We start from the raw sequence: 17,182 nt of genomic DNA, 5'->3' as shown, positions 1-17,182 counted from the left end.
CATAATAGGTCTTTGTAATTATTTGATGCAGTGAGAGCTGAAGCTAAAACCACAATTATTCACTGCACATTTCTTAAATTTCCCACTTCTACACCTTGCATGGGGCAGATCTTCCATCTAGTGAGCATATGCCAAACGAACCAAAGGCTGCTTCATTGCCGTTCTTGAGATATTAATTTGTGAAAGATGGGACTGGGGGTGAAAGCATTGGTCACTGCCTGCACATTTTGCATATACTACACCTTCAATGTTTGTCCTGGAAGTTCTTTGAGAATTCAGAAGACGTATTCCTGTACATTCTTGCTTTTCCTACTCCTTGTAAGTAGCTAGACAGCGCAGAATCTACCTACTCATTGAAAATGGAGGAGGGCCAGGATGTAGTAGCAAGATAAAAGGCGGCCTGTTTAATGCATGTGCTGCTGTAGAATCACTAGCTTTGCATACTCTTCCATAGAGTGTTGGGCATAAACTTTTGCAAGTTGTTTTTCTCCAACAAAGTCTTTGCCTCGAAATATCTTATGACTCCTCCCTTAGCCCACAATGGACCAGAGCTAAGATTCAACCTCAAATTGTTTTTACCTTCAGGTTCGGACATTTCAGCTCAGCTCAGAAACAGTCAACCACTTCTCTATTCCTTTCTACTCCATTTGTCGAGCTGCCTAAACCATCATCTGTATTTTCTCTGCTTTGGATTCTAACCTCCTTAGTGGCTCCAGGACTATGGTCGTATGAGAGTAACTGTTACGCGGAGAGGTTTTGAGAGTGCACCTTTTTTAGTATTACCCCACTTGTAACACCAAATTCCTGTGGTCAAAGCACCATTGAGTGTGGAATCTGTGTCTCCCTCGAGACCATGAAAAATCCAGCTGCATAGACAGCAAGGCAATCTAAAATAAGGCAGTTGCCCAATCCCAGAGAGAACCTCGCTAATAATAATATAAGATGTAGCGTAAACTCCCCTCTAACATCACTGCCACTCTGTGTTCTGAGAACTCTGAAGGAGCCTTCTTGGGCCCATCTGATATACTGGTGGCTCTAGAACAGCAGAGTCCGGTGGTCCACTCTTTCGAGGGCCCGGACGTCAAGGATCAACGTGCTGCTCCCCAGGAAACACAGGGGCCTGAGACAGAGGCCACACCCAGGCCACACTCTGATCCATACCCAAGGGTCAACCCTCTGAGGATCGACCTCAGCGAAAGTCTCAAACAAAGGCCAAGGGACAGCTCCAGAGGGAGTCGAGCCCCAAGGCTCTGCACCAGCTGACTCCACTCTAAGGCGAAGACTAGTCCCCTCTGAATTGAAATCTGTTCCAAAGCCTAGTCTGATGAAGACTTTAATGCAGAATTTGGCATTGAGTGATCCTGCACTTGTCATTATGAATCAGTGAAGCCATCATGGAGCTGTGGAGTTCATAATGACAAACTCCCAGCCCATGTACTTAATATTGCCACACTGCACTTACAACATCTAAGAATGGACTTGGACATTGTAGGGGTATATTGCTCATGTAGCTATGCCCTCACCTGTGGTACAGTGCACCTCGCCTTAGGGCTTTAAGGCCAGCTAGAGGGGTGACTTACCTATGCCACAGGCAGTGGTCTGTGGGCATGGCACCCTGTGAGGTATGCCATGTCGACTTTACCCTTTCCCCCCACCAACACATACAATCTGTAATGGCAGTGTGCATGTATTTGGTGAGGGGTGCCTTGCGATGGCACAATACATGCTGCAGCCCTTTGGGACCCTCCCTGGCCACAGAGCCCTTGGCACCACTAGTACCTTTTACAAGAGACTTAGCTGTGTGCCAGGGGTGTGCTGATTGTGGAAACAATGGTACAATTTTGGGAAAGAACACTGGTGCTAGGACCTGGTTAGCAGGGTCCCAGCATACACTCAGTCAAGTTAGCATCAATATCAGGCAAAAAGTGGGGGCGTAACCATGCCAAATGGGTCACTTTCCTACACATTGATGCTGCAGAGAAAAAAATCAGATTATTTCTTCCACAGGACCTCAGAAAAGTAGGTTCTGTTCTTGGTGCCCTTCAGCGTTGTGTACTTCGAGTTCCATATCACACCTCCAAACATACCTTGATAGCATGCAGTGAATCAGAAACACCAGCAACTGTTGCAAGAGGAAGTGCAAGCTCTTTAACCGAAAGGTACCATTGACCTGGTGCCCCCACAAAAAACAGGGCCAAGGACTCACTGTGCTTCCTCATTCCCAAAAAAGTCAGAACACTGCAGCCTGTTCTCAGCTTCCGGACACTGAATGAATACATCCTGTCCATGCCCTTCAAGATGACTATGTTGCAGGATATCATCCCTCTGCTTGGCTCAGGAGACGCATGATGACTCTTGACCTCAAGAACACCTGCTTCCATATCCTGTACATCAGGTACATCACCGCAACCTGTGCTTCGTGTTAATTGAACAACACTTCCAATTCAAAGTTCTTTCCTTCTGGGTCACCATAGCCTACAAATATGTGTACCAAATGTCAGCCGTGGTGGCAGCGCACATATATGCTCTAGTGTCTTAAGTGTTTTCCCAAACTTGGATGATCAGCAGATAAACAACAGTAGCCAATAGCCCAGCACACACTAAGGAAACAGTGTCACTGTTACACAGGTTGGGGTTCGCAGTCAATGTGAAAAATTGTGTTTCAACCCAAAGCAAATCCAATAGCTTTTGGGAGCTATATTAAACCTCCATCACAGTCCAGGCCTACCCAACACAAAGACTGTGGTGGCATTCCAGACACCATGTCCCCAAACTGCAAGGACAATAATAAAACTGTTGGGGATGATGGCTTGATCTATAGCATGCAGTGCTGCATGCAAGATTGCTTATGCGCCTGATTCTGGAGTGTCTAGCATGGCCGTGGTCAGTTGCAAGATCTAGTGTTGATGGAGCCCAGGACTCAGTGCAATCTCAAATGGTGAAACCACAAGACCTTGTCAGTGGCAGACTATTTTGGGCCCTCAACCACAAGTAACCTTTACTGCAGGTGTGCTCCCCACTCCGTGAGTAAGGCGTCTCAACCAGAGGATCATTTGGGGTACCTGCACACCAGAACAAAGGGTATGTCACTTTAATTATCTAGGGCTGACAGCAATTCAGTTGGCGCTCAGAGCATTTTGCACACTTATTCAATGGAAAACATTCCTGGCAACAATGGATAACAGAACAGCCATGTACTGCATTCAGAAACAGGGGTTAACTCACTCCTATCAGAGCACCTATCTACGGTGGACAGTGACTTTACAGACCTACTAAGGTAGGTACCCCCATCCACAGTCCATGGACAATGCACTATGCATGAATGTGTTAGGGATATTTGTTTATACTTTTTCTCTAATATATCTGATTCCATATGTGGTGAGGAAGATGAGTCAAACACCCATGATTCATTCTGGGTGCGCCCAACATGAGAGAGATGAGTGTATTTGATCCTTCTGGAAACTTTGGTTCATTCGCACTAAGTTACCCATCAGACCAGACCTTTTGACTCAGCACCAGGTAGCTCAAATATCCACACCTGAAGGAAATTAACCTAGCGATTTGTCACCTGATATCTTTGAGTTTGGCTGCTTAAAGCTATTTCTGGAGTGTATGCAGATCCTGTGTGGAGCACGTAAGTCAGCCCAGCGAGGTTGCTATGCCATCAAATAGAAGAGATTTGTTTATTATTGTATAAGCAAGCAGGTACAATCTCTTATGGCATTAGTGCAGTGTAGAACAGTATTTGTTACCTAATGCACCTTCAGAAAGCTGGATTAGGATATATGTCCATCAGATTACATCCAGCTGTTGTAGCAGCTAATTTGCACAGTTTCTTGTTCAAAACATCTGTCATGTGGCTGACTGTGCTCTAGAGTTTTAAAGAGAGCAGGGCTACTACATGCTCTCTGGGCATGTATTCCCACTTCACCAGCCGCACCAGTTCAACCTCTCCTTTCGCTGTTTTGGTAGAGGTGCCCCATATGTACCACCAGCCAGCCCAGCTGCCACAAGAAACCCAGCAGTTTTGTGGTCGAGCTGTGGTGCCAATCGCCTCCCCGAAGCCAAGGTCATCGGGCTGCTCGGTCTATCCCTCCCTCTGCAGCCTCACCTGCCAAACCTCTTTAGTGTGCCCTTACAGTAAGACAGCCGCCCAGTGGGAGGCAGAAACTACTGATGATTATTCCTAAGTTGTGAGGCAGATAACTTTGGGCAGGTGAATCCTGTCTTCCCTGTGCTTCTCCGCCCCCTCCCCACAGAGTGACTAACAGAGGACCATCTCTCTATTTTGCGGCACTTCCTCTCTTCCATGCACACCTTCCACCGTCCCCATAGTGACTGACAGAGGACCATCTCTCCATTTTGCGACAGGGATTGCAAGCCCTTGTTGGGTGAATGCCAGTACCAGAAGTAGGACCTGGTTGTTATTCCTGCTACCCTCTGGTGTGTATTTTAGACCTGCACCCTCTTTGCTTCTTGCAATTAAGACTGTTCCTCGTCACCTTGCCTCAACACTGAGTGAGTGAACTTCAGGCTGTTTGTGTGAATCCACCATACACTACCTTCTTCCCAGACGAACTGAATCCAACATACACTACCTTCTTCCCAGATGAATTAGATCTGTGGACGTGGGCCTCATTTCTACCAAAAGTTTTGATGTCTTTCCACTTCTGTCCAACTACTGCACTGCAGGCGTTCTATGCTCCCCCTCAACCCTCTTAAGAGGAGAGGCTCCATCGCTTTGATCCTAAAAGAGTGCTCAGCTTTTACATTGATTCCACCAAAGAACACCACTTGTACAATCAGTTCTTTGTAGGGTTCTCTGGAGCAAAAAAAGGTAAGGCAGTGCAGAAGAGAACCAACTCCTGTTGGATTGGGCTCTGCATTAAGATCTGCTATGCACCAGCCAAAAGGCATCCTCCGAAATGACTGCATGCACATTCTACCAGGTGAACACTGCATTAACACACAACTGCCAGACAACTAATTCAGCATCCCCCCATATGTCATAAAGCACTATTGCCTGGACAGTCCGGTTCGCCAAGAGGGGCATTTTGCCCTGTCAGTCCTGCAGGACTTTCTGGTTTCAGTGCATACATAGACCTTCCTACTGATTTGGTATCTATTTAAAAGGTGAGGAATCTGTTGCTAAAATTCTTTTTAAAAAGAAAGTCATTTACCTTTGATAATGCTCTTTACGGTAGCGACTCTGGTTAACCGCAGATTCCTCAACGATCCTCCCATCCTCACTGTTCTATGATCACACTCCATTAAGAAGATCCCAAGTCGAGGAATCTGCATACTGGTCACAGCCGATTTGCTCTGGGGCCATAGACAGCCTTGTAGGAGGCTGGCTTGGTGTTTGCTGGACACCTATAGTGTTGGCACCTAATACCAGGTCCAGGCAACCCTTATTAGTAAGGGTTACAGTGTCTAGGAAGCCAGGGCTCTCTAGTGGTAGCTGTGGTCAGCAGCCAAGACTTATCTAGGAGGAGTGTGAAGCACTTGCACTACCACAGCAGTCACACAGTAACTTATCACACCTGAAAGGAACCACACAGTGTTGTAAAAATAAAGGTACTTTATTATATGAACAATAAACTAGAATACTATAGGCAATCCCCACCTTCTGGAGGTAAGTCCTCACAAAATATACACCGGTAAGTACTAGGAACTAGCATAAAAACATTAGAAATAGCAAGGGCCCTAGGGGGGGGGGGGGGGGGGTCCAAACCATATACTAAAATAGTGGAATGTGAAAATGGGTCCCCCACCAGAGGATATGGAGTAGTTAGCCAAGGGCTGGGAAAGTATGGAACCCCTTGAGGTAAGTATCTAGAAGACCCCCGGTGACCAGGAGCGCAGAGGTAAGCTACCTGGTCATCCCATAGGCTAACATGGGGACTTGGAATTGGAATAATGCAAGAACAGGACCAGACCAGTGGAACTCAACAGTGGATTCTAGATGAAGAGGACCTGTAAAAGAAGGGGACAGAGTCCACGCAGGAGTGTCCAAGTGTGAGGCAGGAGGCAATGCCCACCCTTCTGTGGGTGAATATCTGGGTCGACGGTGATTGATGAAGGCCAGCTGCGGAGGCCCTGAAGTCGTTTAGGAGCTGTCCCTCGCCGGTTGCCGGATTGCAGACGGGTCAGTGGTCAGGAGGACCACCAGCAAGCACAAGCAAATGCAACTGGAGCTGTTGGGGATTTGCAGAGCTGAAGAGGACCAGCTAGCCCCTGGGGACTCGACCCTTGGAGGGGAGTCCAGGAAGACAGGAGAGCTAGCAGAAGCAGTCGGACCCCCCAGGAGCAACCTTCTGGCAGCAGGCAAAATAAGTCGTAGAGAGGCCCAGGCAGTACACCAGAAGAAGAGTTGCACGTCGAGGGAGCAGTAGAGGAGACTGTCCTTGCAGAGGTAGAGTGCTGGGGGCTGGGGCTACTTGGAGACTGAAGATCCCTTAGACCAGTGATCAACAAGCCTTGGTTGCTGCAACAGTCGTGGGGCACAGGGATTCCGTCCTGGAGGAAGTGGCAAGGGCTCACAGTCTCCCAAGTTGAACAGAAGGCAGAGAGGCCCCAGTGGACACCTCAGAACCACCACCTGTGTTGGAGAGTCTTTGCAGGTCCAGAGGACAGCAGATCTCAGCAGCTGGGGTCAGTTGCCTTGGGTGACTGCAGATACAGGGGCGTGACTCCTTCACTCCAAGGAAGTTTTCTTCTTGCTTCTTTGGTGCAGCTGAAGTCTTGCCGACCCCAGAGGATGCACAGCCAAAGAAAATGTTGCAAGTTGCTGGCAGGAGCCTTGGAAACAATGTTACATGAAGAGATTGTCTTGGTGTTGCATGCTTGTTCAGTTCCTGGGTGCCCACTCGCATGGGAGTCCTTAAATAGCCCAGAAAGGGGCTTGGTCACTTTGCAGGGTGACCACCTATCAGAGGGTGGTCACTGACTTAATTTGCCTAACCTGACCAGTCAGTTGCTCCGAGGGGCCTCTGCACATCTTGGTTTCAAGATGGCAGAATCCAGTGGCCACCTGGAGGAGCTCTGGGTACCGCCCCTGGGGTGGTGGACAGGGGAGTGGTCATTCCCCTTTCCTTTGTGCAATTTTGCACCAGAACAGGGTCTGGGGGTCCCTGGACTGGTGCAAACTGGATTATGCAAGGAGGGCTCCAAGTGTGCCCTTCAACGCAAGCCGGTGGCGTTGGGATGCTACCCCTCTCCAGCCTTGTATCACCCTTTTCCGAGGTAGAGGAGGTTACACCCCTCTCCCCAGGAAATCCTTTGTCCTGCCTTTCCCTGCTTCAGCTTGTCAAGCAGCAGGAGGGCAGAATCCTGTCCGAGGGGCTGCAACAGCACGGGCTGCGCGTAGACTCTGGAAGACTGGTCGGAGCAATACTAGAGGGTCCTCTAAGGAGGGCATGGAATCATGCCACCAATACTGGCATCAGTAGTGGGGTATGATTCCGACATGTTTGATACCAAACATGCCTGGGTTCAGAGTTACCATTATGTAGCTGGACCATAGGTTGTGACCTCTGGCCAGTACATAGCTAACATGGCTTTCCTGCATTTATGAAGTCCAGGGAATTTGAACTAGAGTTCTTAGGTCACCTCTGCTCCTGCTGGGTTTCCAACACACACATGGACCTGCACCCTGCCCTTAGTGTTGGAAGGGCCTACCATAGGGTTGAGGGGTAGCTACAGTGACCTGGTGTAGTGACCAGCAGTGATAGGGTACATGCACCTTTTCATGCAGGCTGCAAATGGCAGGCCTGCAGACCCAGTTTGCATGAGCACCCATGGGTAGCATAACACATGCTTCGGCCCATGAGGGACCTCTGGTGTACCAATGCCCTGGGTCCCCTAGTTCCATATACTAGGGACTTAACACGGATACACCAGCATGCCAATTGTAGGGTGTTAAGGATACCAAGGTAACCAAATTTAGAGGAGAGAGCACAATCACTGAGGTCCTGGTTAACGGGATCTCAGTGAAAACTGTCTTAAGCACACTGAAAACAGGCAGAAAGTGGGGGGTAACCATGCAAAAAAAGCAGACTTTCCTACAGAAAGTCCCCCCTCCTCCCCAAACGAAGGACAGTAAGACTAACCTTGCCCAGTTGAGTCTTCATTGTCTAAGTGGAAATATCTGGAGAGTCCATCTGCATTGGAATGGTTACTCCCAGGTCTATGTTCCAGTGTATAGCCCATTCCCTGTAAGGAGATGGAGCACCTCAACAATTTAGGATTTTCACCTTTCATTTGCTTAAGTCATAGGAGGGGCTTGTGGTCTGTTTAAACAAGGAAGTGAGTGCCCAACAGGTAGGCATAGAGGAGGCCAGGCAATAGGGCATCCCATCTCCTCCTTGGTATTCAGAGAGTCCCATTATCATGCCTTTTGAGGTTTTGTTGAATCTTTCAACTAAACCATTTGTTTCTGGATGGTAACGGGTGGTGAATTTATGACACACCACACTCTTTCCACATAGCTTTCAGGTATGCAGACATGAAGTTTGTACCTCTGTCTGACATCACCTCCTTAGGAAAACCCACCCTGGAGAAAAACCCCAGATGGGCCTTGGCCACTACAGGGGCTGTAGTGGTCCAAAGAAGGATTGCTTCTGGGTATCTGATGGCATGGTCCTCCTCCACCACCACCACCAGTATAAATCTGTTCCCAGATGCAGTTGGAGGGTCTAAGGGTCCGACTATGTCTAATCCCACCCTCTTATAGGGTACCCCAACCACTGGTAGTGGAATTAGGGGGCCTTTGGAGTGCCACCTGTCTTGCCACTTGCTTGACAGGTAAAACAGGAGCAACAAAACTCCTTTGTGTCTTAAGACGTATGTAAGGAAATGCCTCCTTAGCATGGTTACCCCCCTGACTTTTTGCCTTTGCTGATGCTATGTTTTGAATTGAAAGTGTGCTGAGGCCTGCTAACCAGGCCCCAGCACCAGTGTTCTTTCCCTAACCTGTACTTTTGTATCCACAATTGGCACACCCTGGCATCCAGATAAGTCCCTTGTAAGTGGTACCCCTGGTACCAAGGGCCCTGATACCAAGGAAGGTCTCTAAGGGCTGCAGCATGTCTTATGCCACTCCGGAGACCCCTCACTCAGCACAGACACACTGCTTGCCAGCTTGTGTGTGCTGGTGAGAACAAAACGAGTAAGTCGACATGGCACTCCCCTCAGGGTGCCATGCCAGCCTCCCACTGCCTATGCAGGTATAGATAAGTCACCCCTCTAGTAGGCCTTACAGCCCTAAGGCAGGGTGCACTATACCATAGGTGAGGGCACCAGTGCATGAGCACTATGCCCCTACAGTGTCTAAGCAATACCTTAGACATTGTAAGTGCAGGGTAGCCATAAGAGTATATGGTCTGGGAGTCTGTTTTACACGAGCTCCACAGCACCATAATGGCTACACTGAAAACTGGGAAGTTTGGTATCAAACTTCTCAGCACAATAAATGCACACTGATGCCAGTGTACATTTTATTGTAAACTACACCCCAGAGGGCACCTTAGGGGTGCCCCCTGAAACCTTAACCGACTATCTGTGTAGGCTGACTGGTTCCAGCAGCCTGCCACAACCGAGACATGTTGCTGGCCCCATGGGGAGAGTGCCTTTGTCACTCTGAGGCCAGTAACAAAGCCTGCACTGGGTGGAGATGCTAGCACCTCCCCCAGGCAGGAGCTGTCACACCTGGCGGTGAGCCTCAAAGGCTCACCCCTTTGTGCCAGCACCGCAGGACACTCCAGCTAGTGGAGTTGCCCGCCCCCTCCGGTCACGGCCCCCACTTTTGGCGGCAAGGCCGGAGAAAATAATGAGAAAAACAAGGAGGAGTCACTGACCAGTCAGGACAGCCCCTAAGGTGTCCTGAGCTGAAGTGACTCTAACTTTTAGAAATCCTCCATCTTGCAGATGGAGGATTCCCCCAATAGGATTAGGGATGTGACCCTCTCCCCTTGGGAGGAGGCACAAAGAGGGTGTACCCACCCTCAGGGCTAGTAGCCATTGGCTACTAACCCCCCAGACCTAAACACGCCCTTAAATTTTGTATTTAAGGGCTTCTCTGAACCTAAAACTTTAGATTCCTGCAACTAACAAGAAGAAGAGGACTGCTGAGCTGAAAAACCCCTGCAGAGGAAGAACAGAAGACACCAACTGCTTTGGCCCCAGACTTACCGGCCTGTCTCCTGCCTTCCAAAGAAACCTGCTCCAGCGACGCTTTCCAAGGGACCAGCGACCTCTGAATCCTCTGAGGACTGCCCCGCTTCAAGAAAGACAAGAAACTCCTGAGGACAGCGGCACTGCTCCAAAAGAACTGCAACTTTGTTTCAAGGAGCAGATTTAAAGACCCCTGCAACTCCCCGCAAGAAGCGTGAGACTTGCAACACTGCACCCGGCGACCCCGACTCGACTGGTGGAGAACCAACACTTCAGGGAGGACCCTCCGGCGACTCCAAGACTGTGAGTAACCAAAGTTGTCCCCCCTGAGCCCCCACAGCGACGCCTGCAGAGGGAATCCCGAGGCTCCCCCTGACCGCGACTGCCTGAACTCCATTTCCCGACGGCTGGAAAAGACCCTGCACCCGCAGCCCCCAGCACCTAAAGGAACGGAACTCCTGTGCAGGAGTAACTCCCAGGAGGCCCTCTCCCTTGCCCAGGTGGTGGCTACCCCGAGGAGCCCCCCCCCTTGCCTGCCTGCAACGCTGAAGAGATCCCTTGATCTCTCATTGAAAACCATTGTAAACCCGACGCGTGTTTGCACACTGCACCCGGCCGCCCCCGTGCTGCTGAGGGTGTACTTTTTGTGCTGACTTGTGTCCCCCCCCCGGTGCCCTAAAAAAAAACCCTTGGTCTGCCCTCCGAAGACGCGGGTACTTACCTGCTGGCAGACTGGAACCGGGGCACCCCCTTCTCTCCATTGAAGCCTATGTGTTTTGGGCACCTCTTTGACCTCTGCACCTGACCGGCCCTGAGCTGCTGGTATGGTGACTTTGGGGTTGCTCTGAACCCCCAACGGTGGGCTACCTTGGACCAAGAACTGAAACCTGTAAGTGACTTACTTACCTGTGAAAGCTAACAATACTTTACCTGCCCCAGGAACTGTGAAAATTGCACTAAGTGTCCACTTTTAAAACAGCTTATTGTGTTTTATGTAAAAAGTATACATGCTAATGTAATGATTCAAAGTCCCTAAAGTACTTACCTGCAATACCTTTCAAATGAGATATTACATGTAGAATTTGAACCTGTGGTTCTTAAAATAAACTAAGAAAATATATTTTTCTATAACAAAACCTATTGGCTGGATTTGTCTCTGAGTGTGTGTTCCTCATTTATTGCCTGTGTGTATGTACAACAAATGCTTAACACTACTCCTTTGATAAGCCTACTGCTCGACCACACTACCACAAAATAGAGCATTAGTATTATCTGTTTTTGCCACTATCTTAGCTCTAAGGGGAACCCTTGGACTCTGTGCATACTATTCCTTACTTTGAAATAGTGCATACAGAGCCAACTTCCTACAACGTACAAGGCCAGTGAAAGAGAGAGACAAGTCTGTCCCAAATCTTGCTTTTTTCCCCAAATGGCCTGCAAGGGGAATATCACGTGCTAAGGTCAATAAGAACTCCCTAAAGTTTTTTAGGGATGACCAACCTCCTGGTTGCACCAGGTTTGGGATCCTTTGCCTCAGAATAAAGGAGGCCATTGCCCCAGTAGACCCTATGGGTCCCACTGATATCCCCTGCTTGCTGCCTTGGAATTTCTAGAGTGGGTGGATGATCTTTGTTAGGTATGTGGGTGCAAATGAAGGTTGGGCAGTGCAGAAGAGAACCATTTCTAAATGGGTTGTTCTCTGCATTAAAATGTGCTACGCTTTGGCTAAAAAGCAACCTGGGAGGATTTGCACACTCTACTAGGGCGACAGCTACAGCCACTATGTTAGCACTTAGAGTTCCAGTCCTAGACATCTGTCATGCAGCAACGTGGGCTTCTCTGCACACGTTCAGTTAACACCACTGGCGGGGCAGTCAAGTCCAAAGGGATGGGTACTTTGCCTCTTCGGTCCTGCAGGACTTTCTGATGTGATCTTGGTTCGCAGACCCAACTCTGGGGATGATATTGCTTCGATATCTATTCTAAGGTATGGAATCTGCAATTAGAAGTCTCGATCAGATGACCAAGTTACTTGCCTTTGGTAACCCCCTTACCTGGTAGAGACATATTCTAGTACCAGATTCCTTACCAACCCACTTATCCTTCCTACTCTGCAAACTGATTTCCAGGGACAGGGACTTCCATTTCATGGCCCTAGTTTTGACGCATCAGCGGTCTGTGTTTTTTATGGCTCTGCGTTTCTGGCGTGGAAAGTTGTGAAAAGAAACTGACGTCCGCGCCAGGGTGGCGCCTGTATAGGTCATGCAACGTCTTATCCGGCGTGCACAATGCTGAAGATGGACGTGGAGCTGACCAGCACCACGTAATGGCGCACAGGGTTAGTGCTCGAGAAAAATCCCCAGATCCAGACTGATGCCTAGGGAAATTCTAAGGTAAGGAATCTGCAACTAGAATATGTCTCTACCAGATAGGGCATTACCAAAGGTAAGTAACTTGTTCTTTAAGCTGTTGAACTATTTCTCCCACCACCCCATTACTGATCAATTGTGTCAAAGCCAGGGATAGAGAGGATCTCCGTTATTGCTTTATGCTGGACTTAGTATTAATGTTTGTATACCCATCACTGTTAGCCTTGTGTGATAACAAAGGCTGAATTAGCAAGGCTTCACTCAGAGAAATGAAGGCACTATGTTAAAAAACAACACATTTTCCAGGGGGGGGGGGGGGGGTACCTTGTCTGCAAGGCTCTGGCCATGACAGAGTTCTAAAACTCAAAGGTCTAACTAGAATCGAATAAGGGAACTCTCAAAGGAGATAATTAATTTCTTAGATCACTATATAGTATGTTGAAACAGTGAAATAAATGTGTGCTATTTGTGTTTCTGTTATACGGCAGAAATACAATCTTAATGTTACTTTTTGTACCTATACTGTTTTATAGTGATAAGTTTTAAATATTCTAGGTGATTGATGAAATCTATCGAGTGTTGCGATATGTAAATTCTACTAGAGCACCCCAAAGAGCCCATGAGGTCCTTCAGGAGTTGAGGGACATCTCATCCATGGCCATGGAGTACTTTGATGAGAAGATTGTCCCAATTCTGAAGAGGAAGCTACCTGGCTCTGAAGTTTCAGGACGTCTCATAGGATCTCCACCAGGTATTGCCTTATTTCCTTTCTGATAAATCTTGTGGGTGTGTGATGGGTGGTTTTGATAGACAGGTATGCATTGGGTTTGAACTGTAACAATGTTAATATTGTCTTATAAGTATATTACGTGGGTCATAACAATAACCATCTATTGCTGTGTATTTTACCCCACCTTTTCCTGATTGTGTGCAGCTGCTATACATAATGTCAAAAAGAACACTTCTAATGTAAATAGCAAATAGTGCAAATCTAATCCATTTTATGTTTTTAAAAATATATTTCTTTGAGCATTCTGTTATAGATACTTTTACTTAGATATGTATCCCTGTGCTAGGGTTGCCTGTGTTTGCGTTGGGGACCTTATAAACAGCTTGGGAGCTGCACAGTGAGCCCCATTCCTTGATTTCTGTCTGTGGGGTCCAATCCAGCACTCTGATGCTGCACTCCTCATTTAGTCACTTACCTGTCACGTTGAGCACCTGGACCTCATTGAATCTTGCGCCTTTGTCTGGGGGGGGGGGGGAGAGGGGGGGCAGTGGATCCCTTAGGGGCCACCCTGAGAGAGTCTTTGCGAACTATGTGTACCTGCCAGGCTGCAGGGCCCACCCAGGTACAAGGGAGATCAGCAAAGTGATGGCTGGCCCTGCTAAGGTGAGGGATACACAGTTAAGCACCCATACGGAGATTGCACTCAAACTTCCTATAGAAGTCCTACAGAAGATCACAGTTAAGACTGCCACACATTGGGACAGAAAACATGGTGTACATGTGAACAGGACATTAGGTTGCTGCTCAACTGAACAACATAAACAATGGAAGCAAATGCCCGCATTTAAAGAGCACAGCAATGAATTATAAGTGAAGTGGGAAGAATGCTCCAGATGAAACAATATCCGCAAGGCACTGAAGGGGAAAGGGCCTTCACCCAATATTGGGGCACCCTGTAATCCACAGAATAAGGATAATGCATATAATTATCAATAACTGTTATGCCAGGAATTTCTCTAGACTAAACAGTGGGAAATACTTAGTAAATACTGTAATGGGTATCACATTCGAATGTAATCAGTCAATGATTTAAAAATCCAAATACACAATTTCAAAGCTTGATAGTAGTCAATTATATTTTCTTTATATTCGAGAAAATAGTGAGACTGATTCAAGGACGAAGGTGCTCCAAAGTGACGGCGCATGAAAACTGCAAAAGTGAAGTGCCAACACAAATCCAAAAAAATACATTACAATATTCACAATAGAGAGAGGCAGCCACTAGGTCTGTGTTAATATTTAGTCCGGGGTCTACATCAGGACTTAATAATGGTAGACACCTACAAATCAAATTTTGTACAAGAATCAGGCTCCATCAAAACAATAAAATGGAATGACTTGTTATATCAACTAATGATGAAAATCCCAACAAGACCTTTATTATTCACTGTGCATTCTATAATCTATTCATACACATCAGCCTTTATGATCTGTAAAAGACAGAAAAGACATACCATTAAGATGAATACAAGTAAAATAGTAACGCATGCATGCATGCATGCTTGTCAAAAAAACGGAGAAGAAAAGCACACTGAGTTTGGCAGGCAGAGAAAAAAGGAATGCATAAAAGATGAATTAATCAATCCAAAAGCTTGGACAGGACTCTAATGTTCGACACGCAGGTAAGTAGACACATGTACACCGAAGTGTGCGTCGCAAGAAGGAAGAAAAACTGGATAAAATCCAAATGTTAGGGGTAAAGGGGGAGCCACTCCCAGTGCAGCATCCTGTTATTCATCCTAGTGCAGACAAGCTTGTAAGTAGTGATAAAACTTAAATGAAACATGTGAAGGCCTACACAATCATCTTGAAATAAATCTGTCTTATGGACAACAGGCAGTAAGCGCGAGCTAGACAAAGGAAGGGAAAAAAACATAAGGAGGAAATAACCACCACTACATAAGCTAAACATAAATCAAACCAGGTCATGTTGAAAAATGACCATCAGCAATTTCAGTGGAGAGACGAGTACAACAAAAAGATATAGCCTTATTAGAGTTGCAGTGCTCAAAAAGACAGCACCCCCTCGGGCGAAACAACCCAGTAGGGCACTAATAACTAAAACACAGAAATGTCCCAGTCCGGCCACTGATCAACTATGTGTTTGCTGTAGAGCAAACCTCAGTAAAGCCAAATGGCAAACTTAAGAACTTTGAGACGCCGTAAGTTAATCTTATGTCAGCGTCATGCACGGATCGAGTAACGCGGACCAGAGGCAAAGAACATTCAGCAATATCTCCAGAACCTGTTGCAGAGCATCTATTACTCCATCATAGTTTCCACAATGTCTAGGCTGCAGCTATGACCTCTAGGGGCCACAGTATGGAGGTCCCCTAAGATCCTAAGGATTTCTTAGGCGAAAATAGACGTCCTGATATAGGCCACACTGAAGAGATACCTACTCAACAAAATCTAGTTACTATAAGACATGGCAGCGACCACCCTTCACAGGCTGGACTTTTGCCCCATCACAGACACACTTACAAAGCCCATCATCTCCTATCACTGGGGACACCCCTCCCATTTGGATTTGAAAGAAGCATACAGTTTAATCCCTGGGTGAAGCTAAAATGATGGTGGGTTTGGTGGGTTTTAGCAGTAGCAAAGAAAAATAAGTGGAGGTTGCATCAGTGCTGCCAGACTGTACTGTGGTGGTGGGGTGTAAAGATTCGTAGAGATAAGCATAATGCCTAGACACTAATGTTTGGACAAGGACCTAGAGCCCAAATAATTTCTTAGCCCTAGGGATAGGCTGAAAATCCATAGGGGCTCAGTCCTGCAGCCGCAGAAACTGCTATGTACAGCAGCCTGTGCTAGAAAGCCGGCCATCATTAACATTGTGCATCCACATCCACCAACTCATCTGTAGTTACTACTAAACTGGGACTGTGAAGAGTAGGATATGACTTGAGAAAATGTTGTATTCAAAATTAGGACATCGAAGCACACAGTTCTGACATTAATGTCTGGGCAAATGGGACTTCTTGGGTACCAGGGACAGCAAGTCCATCCCTATCTAGGCGCTAGACCATACACAGTGTTAAAGACCTCAAGACACTTAATCAACGAGGACCAGTGAAAGTCTGCAGGTTGTCCGACCACCACCCCCATAATGGTACACACCCCCGATCCTTAGGAACATGAGCAACGACAAAGCAGACATCAGGTTAGGCAGGGCAACTGAAGTTGATGTGGTTCCCCCAACAGTTCCTGGTGTGACATAAATCCAAAAAGGAGGTGCTAATTCTGTGCCTGCATGGAACTTCTCAAGCAGGGTGGTGAGCAAGAAGCAGATCCCAGTTGTCACTGTGTCCTGCAGTTTGTAGAGCTTGTCACTTAAAATATATTGTAGCATGACTAATCAAATAACTCAAACAGGAATGGATAGCCACTTATCACTGAACTGCTTTGGTAAGCGGAGGGAGTTTGATCACAAGGAGAGACTGTAATATCGGTACAGAGTCTAAAAGGGATAGAACACAGTCTAGGGTGGGAGGGACGGTGTCACTCGCATACAGAGAGAGCGATTAGCTACAGTGGATAGTTGTACTTGACATGTAGACAGAGCCGTAAAAAGAGGAGAAAGACTAGTTTTTATTGGTGGTGCACATTATTTGCCTTCCTATACCTCTTTATCGTTACCAGTTCTCTTCGGGAGAGCATTGAAGGTGATGATGATGGAAGTTACTTGTACCACCCACAGCTACTACAAGAAGTGTCCCGGCGCTAAGTTCAAGGTCACAATGTGGTGACAGATCATATCCTTTATTCCTGCATGAAATGCTAGGTTTTCAACTTTTTTTTGAACAGTGAGATAGTGTCCAGTGCGCGAGCTCCAAAGGGAGCTTAT

General features: G+C 47.2%; 1 protein-coding gene across 1 annotated transcript in view; it reads left to right on the top strand.

Moving 5' to 3' along the window:
• FBXO28 (F-box protein 28) overlaps positions 1–17,182 on the top strand; it is a 121,951-nt gene that overhangs the window by 82,604 nt on the left and 22,165 nt on the right. Inside the window, exon 4 of the mRNA XM_069233829.1 lies at positions 13,098–13,293. Coding sequence (XP_069089930.1) covers positions 13,098–13,293 — 196 coding nt within the window. The remainder of the gene's footprint in view (positions 1–13,097; positions 13,294–17,182) is intronic.

Source organism: Pleurodeles waltl, chromosome 5 (genome assembly GCF_031143425.1).
Source record: "Pleurodeles waltl isolate 20211129_DDA chromosome 5, aPleWal1.hap1.20221129, whole genome shotgun sequence".
Classification (NCBI taxonomy): Eukaryota; Metazoa; Chordata; class Amphibia; order Caudata; family Salamandridae; genus Pleurodeles; species Pleurodeles waltl.
Note: the sequence above shows the minus strand (reverse complement) of the source record. Positions and strands in the feature narration are given on the sequence as shown.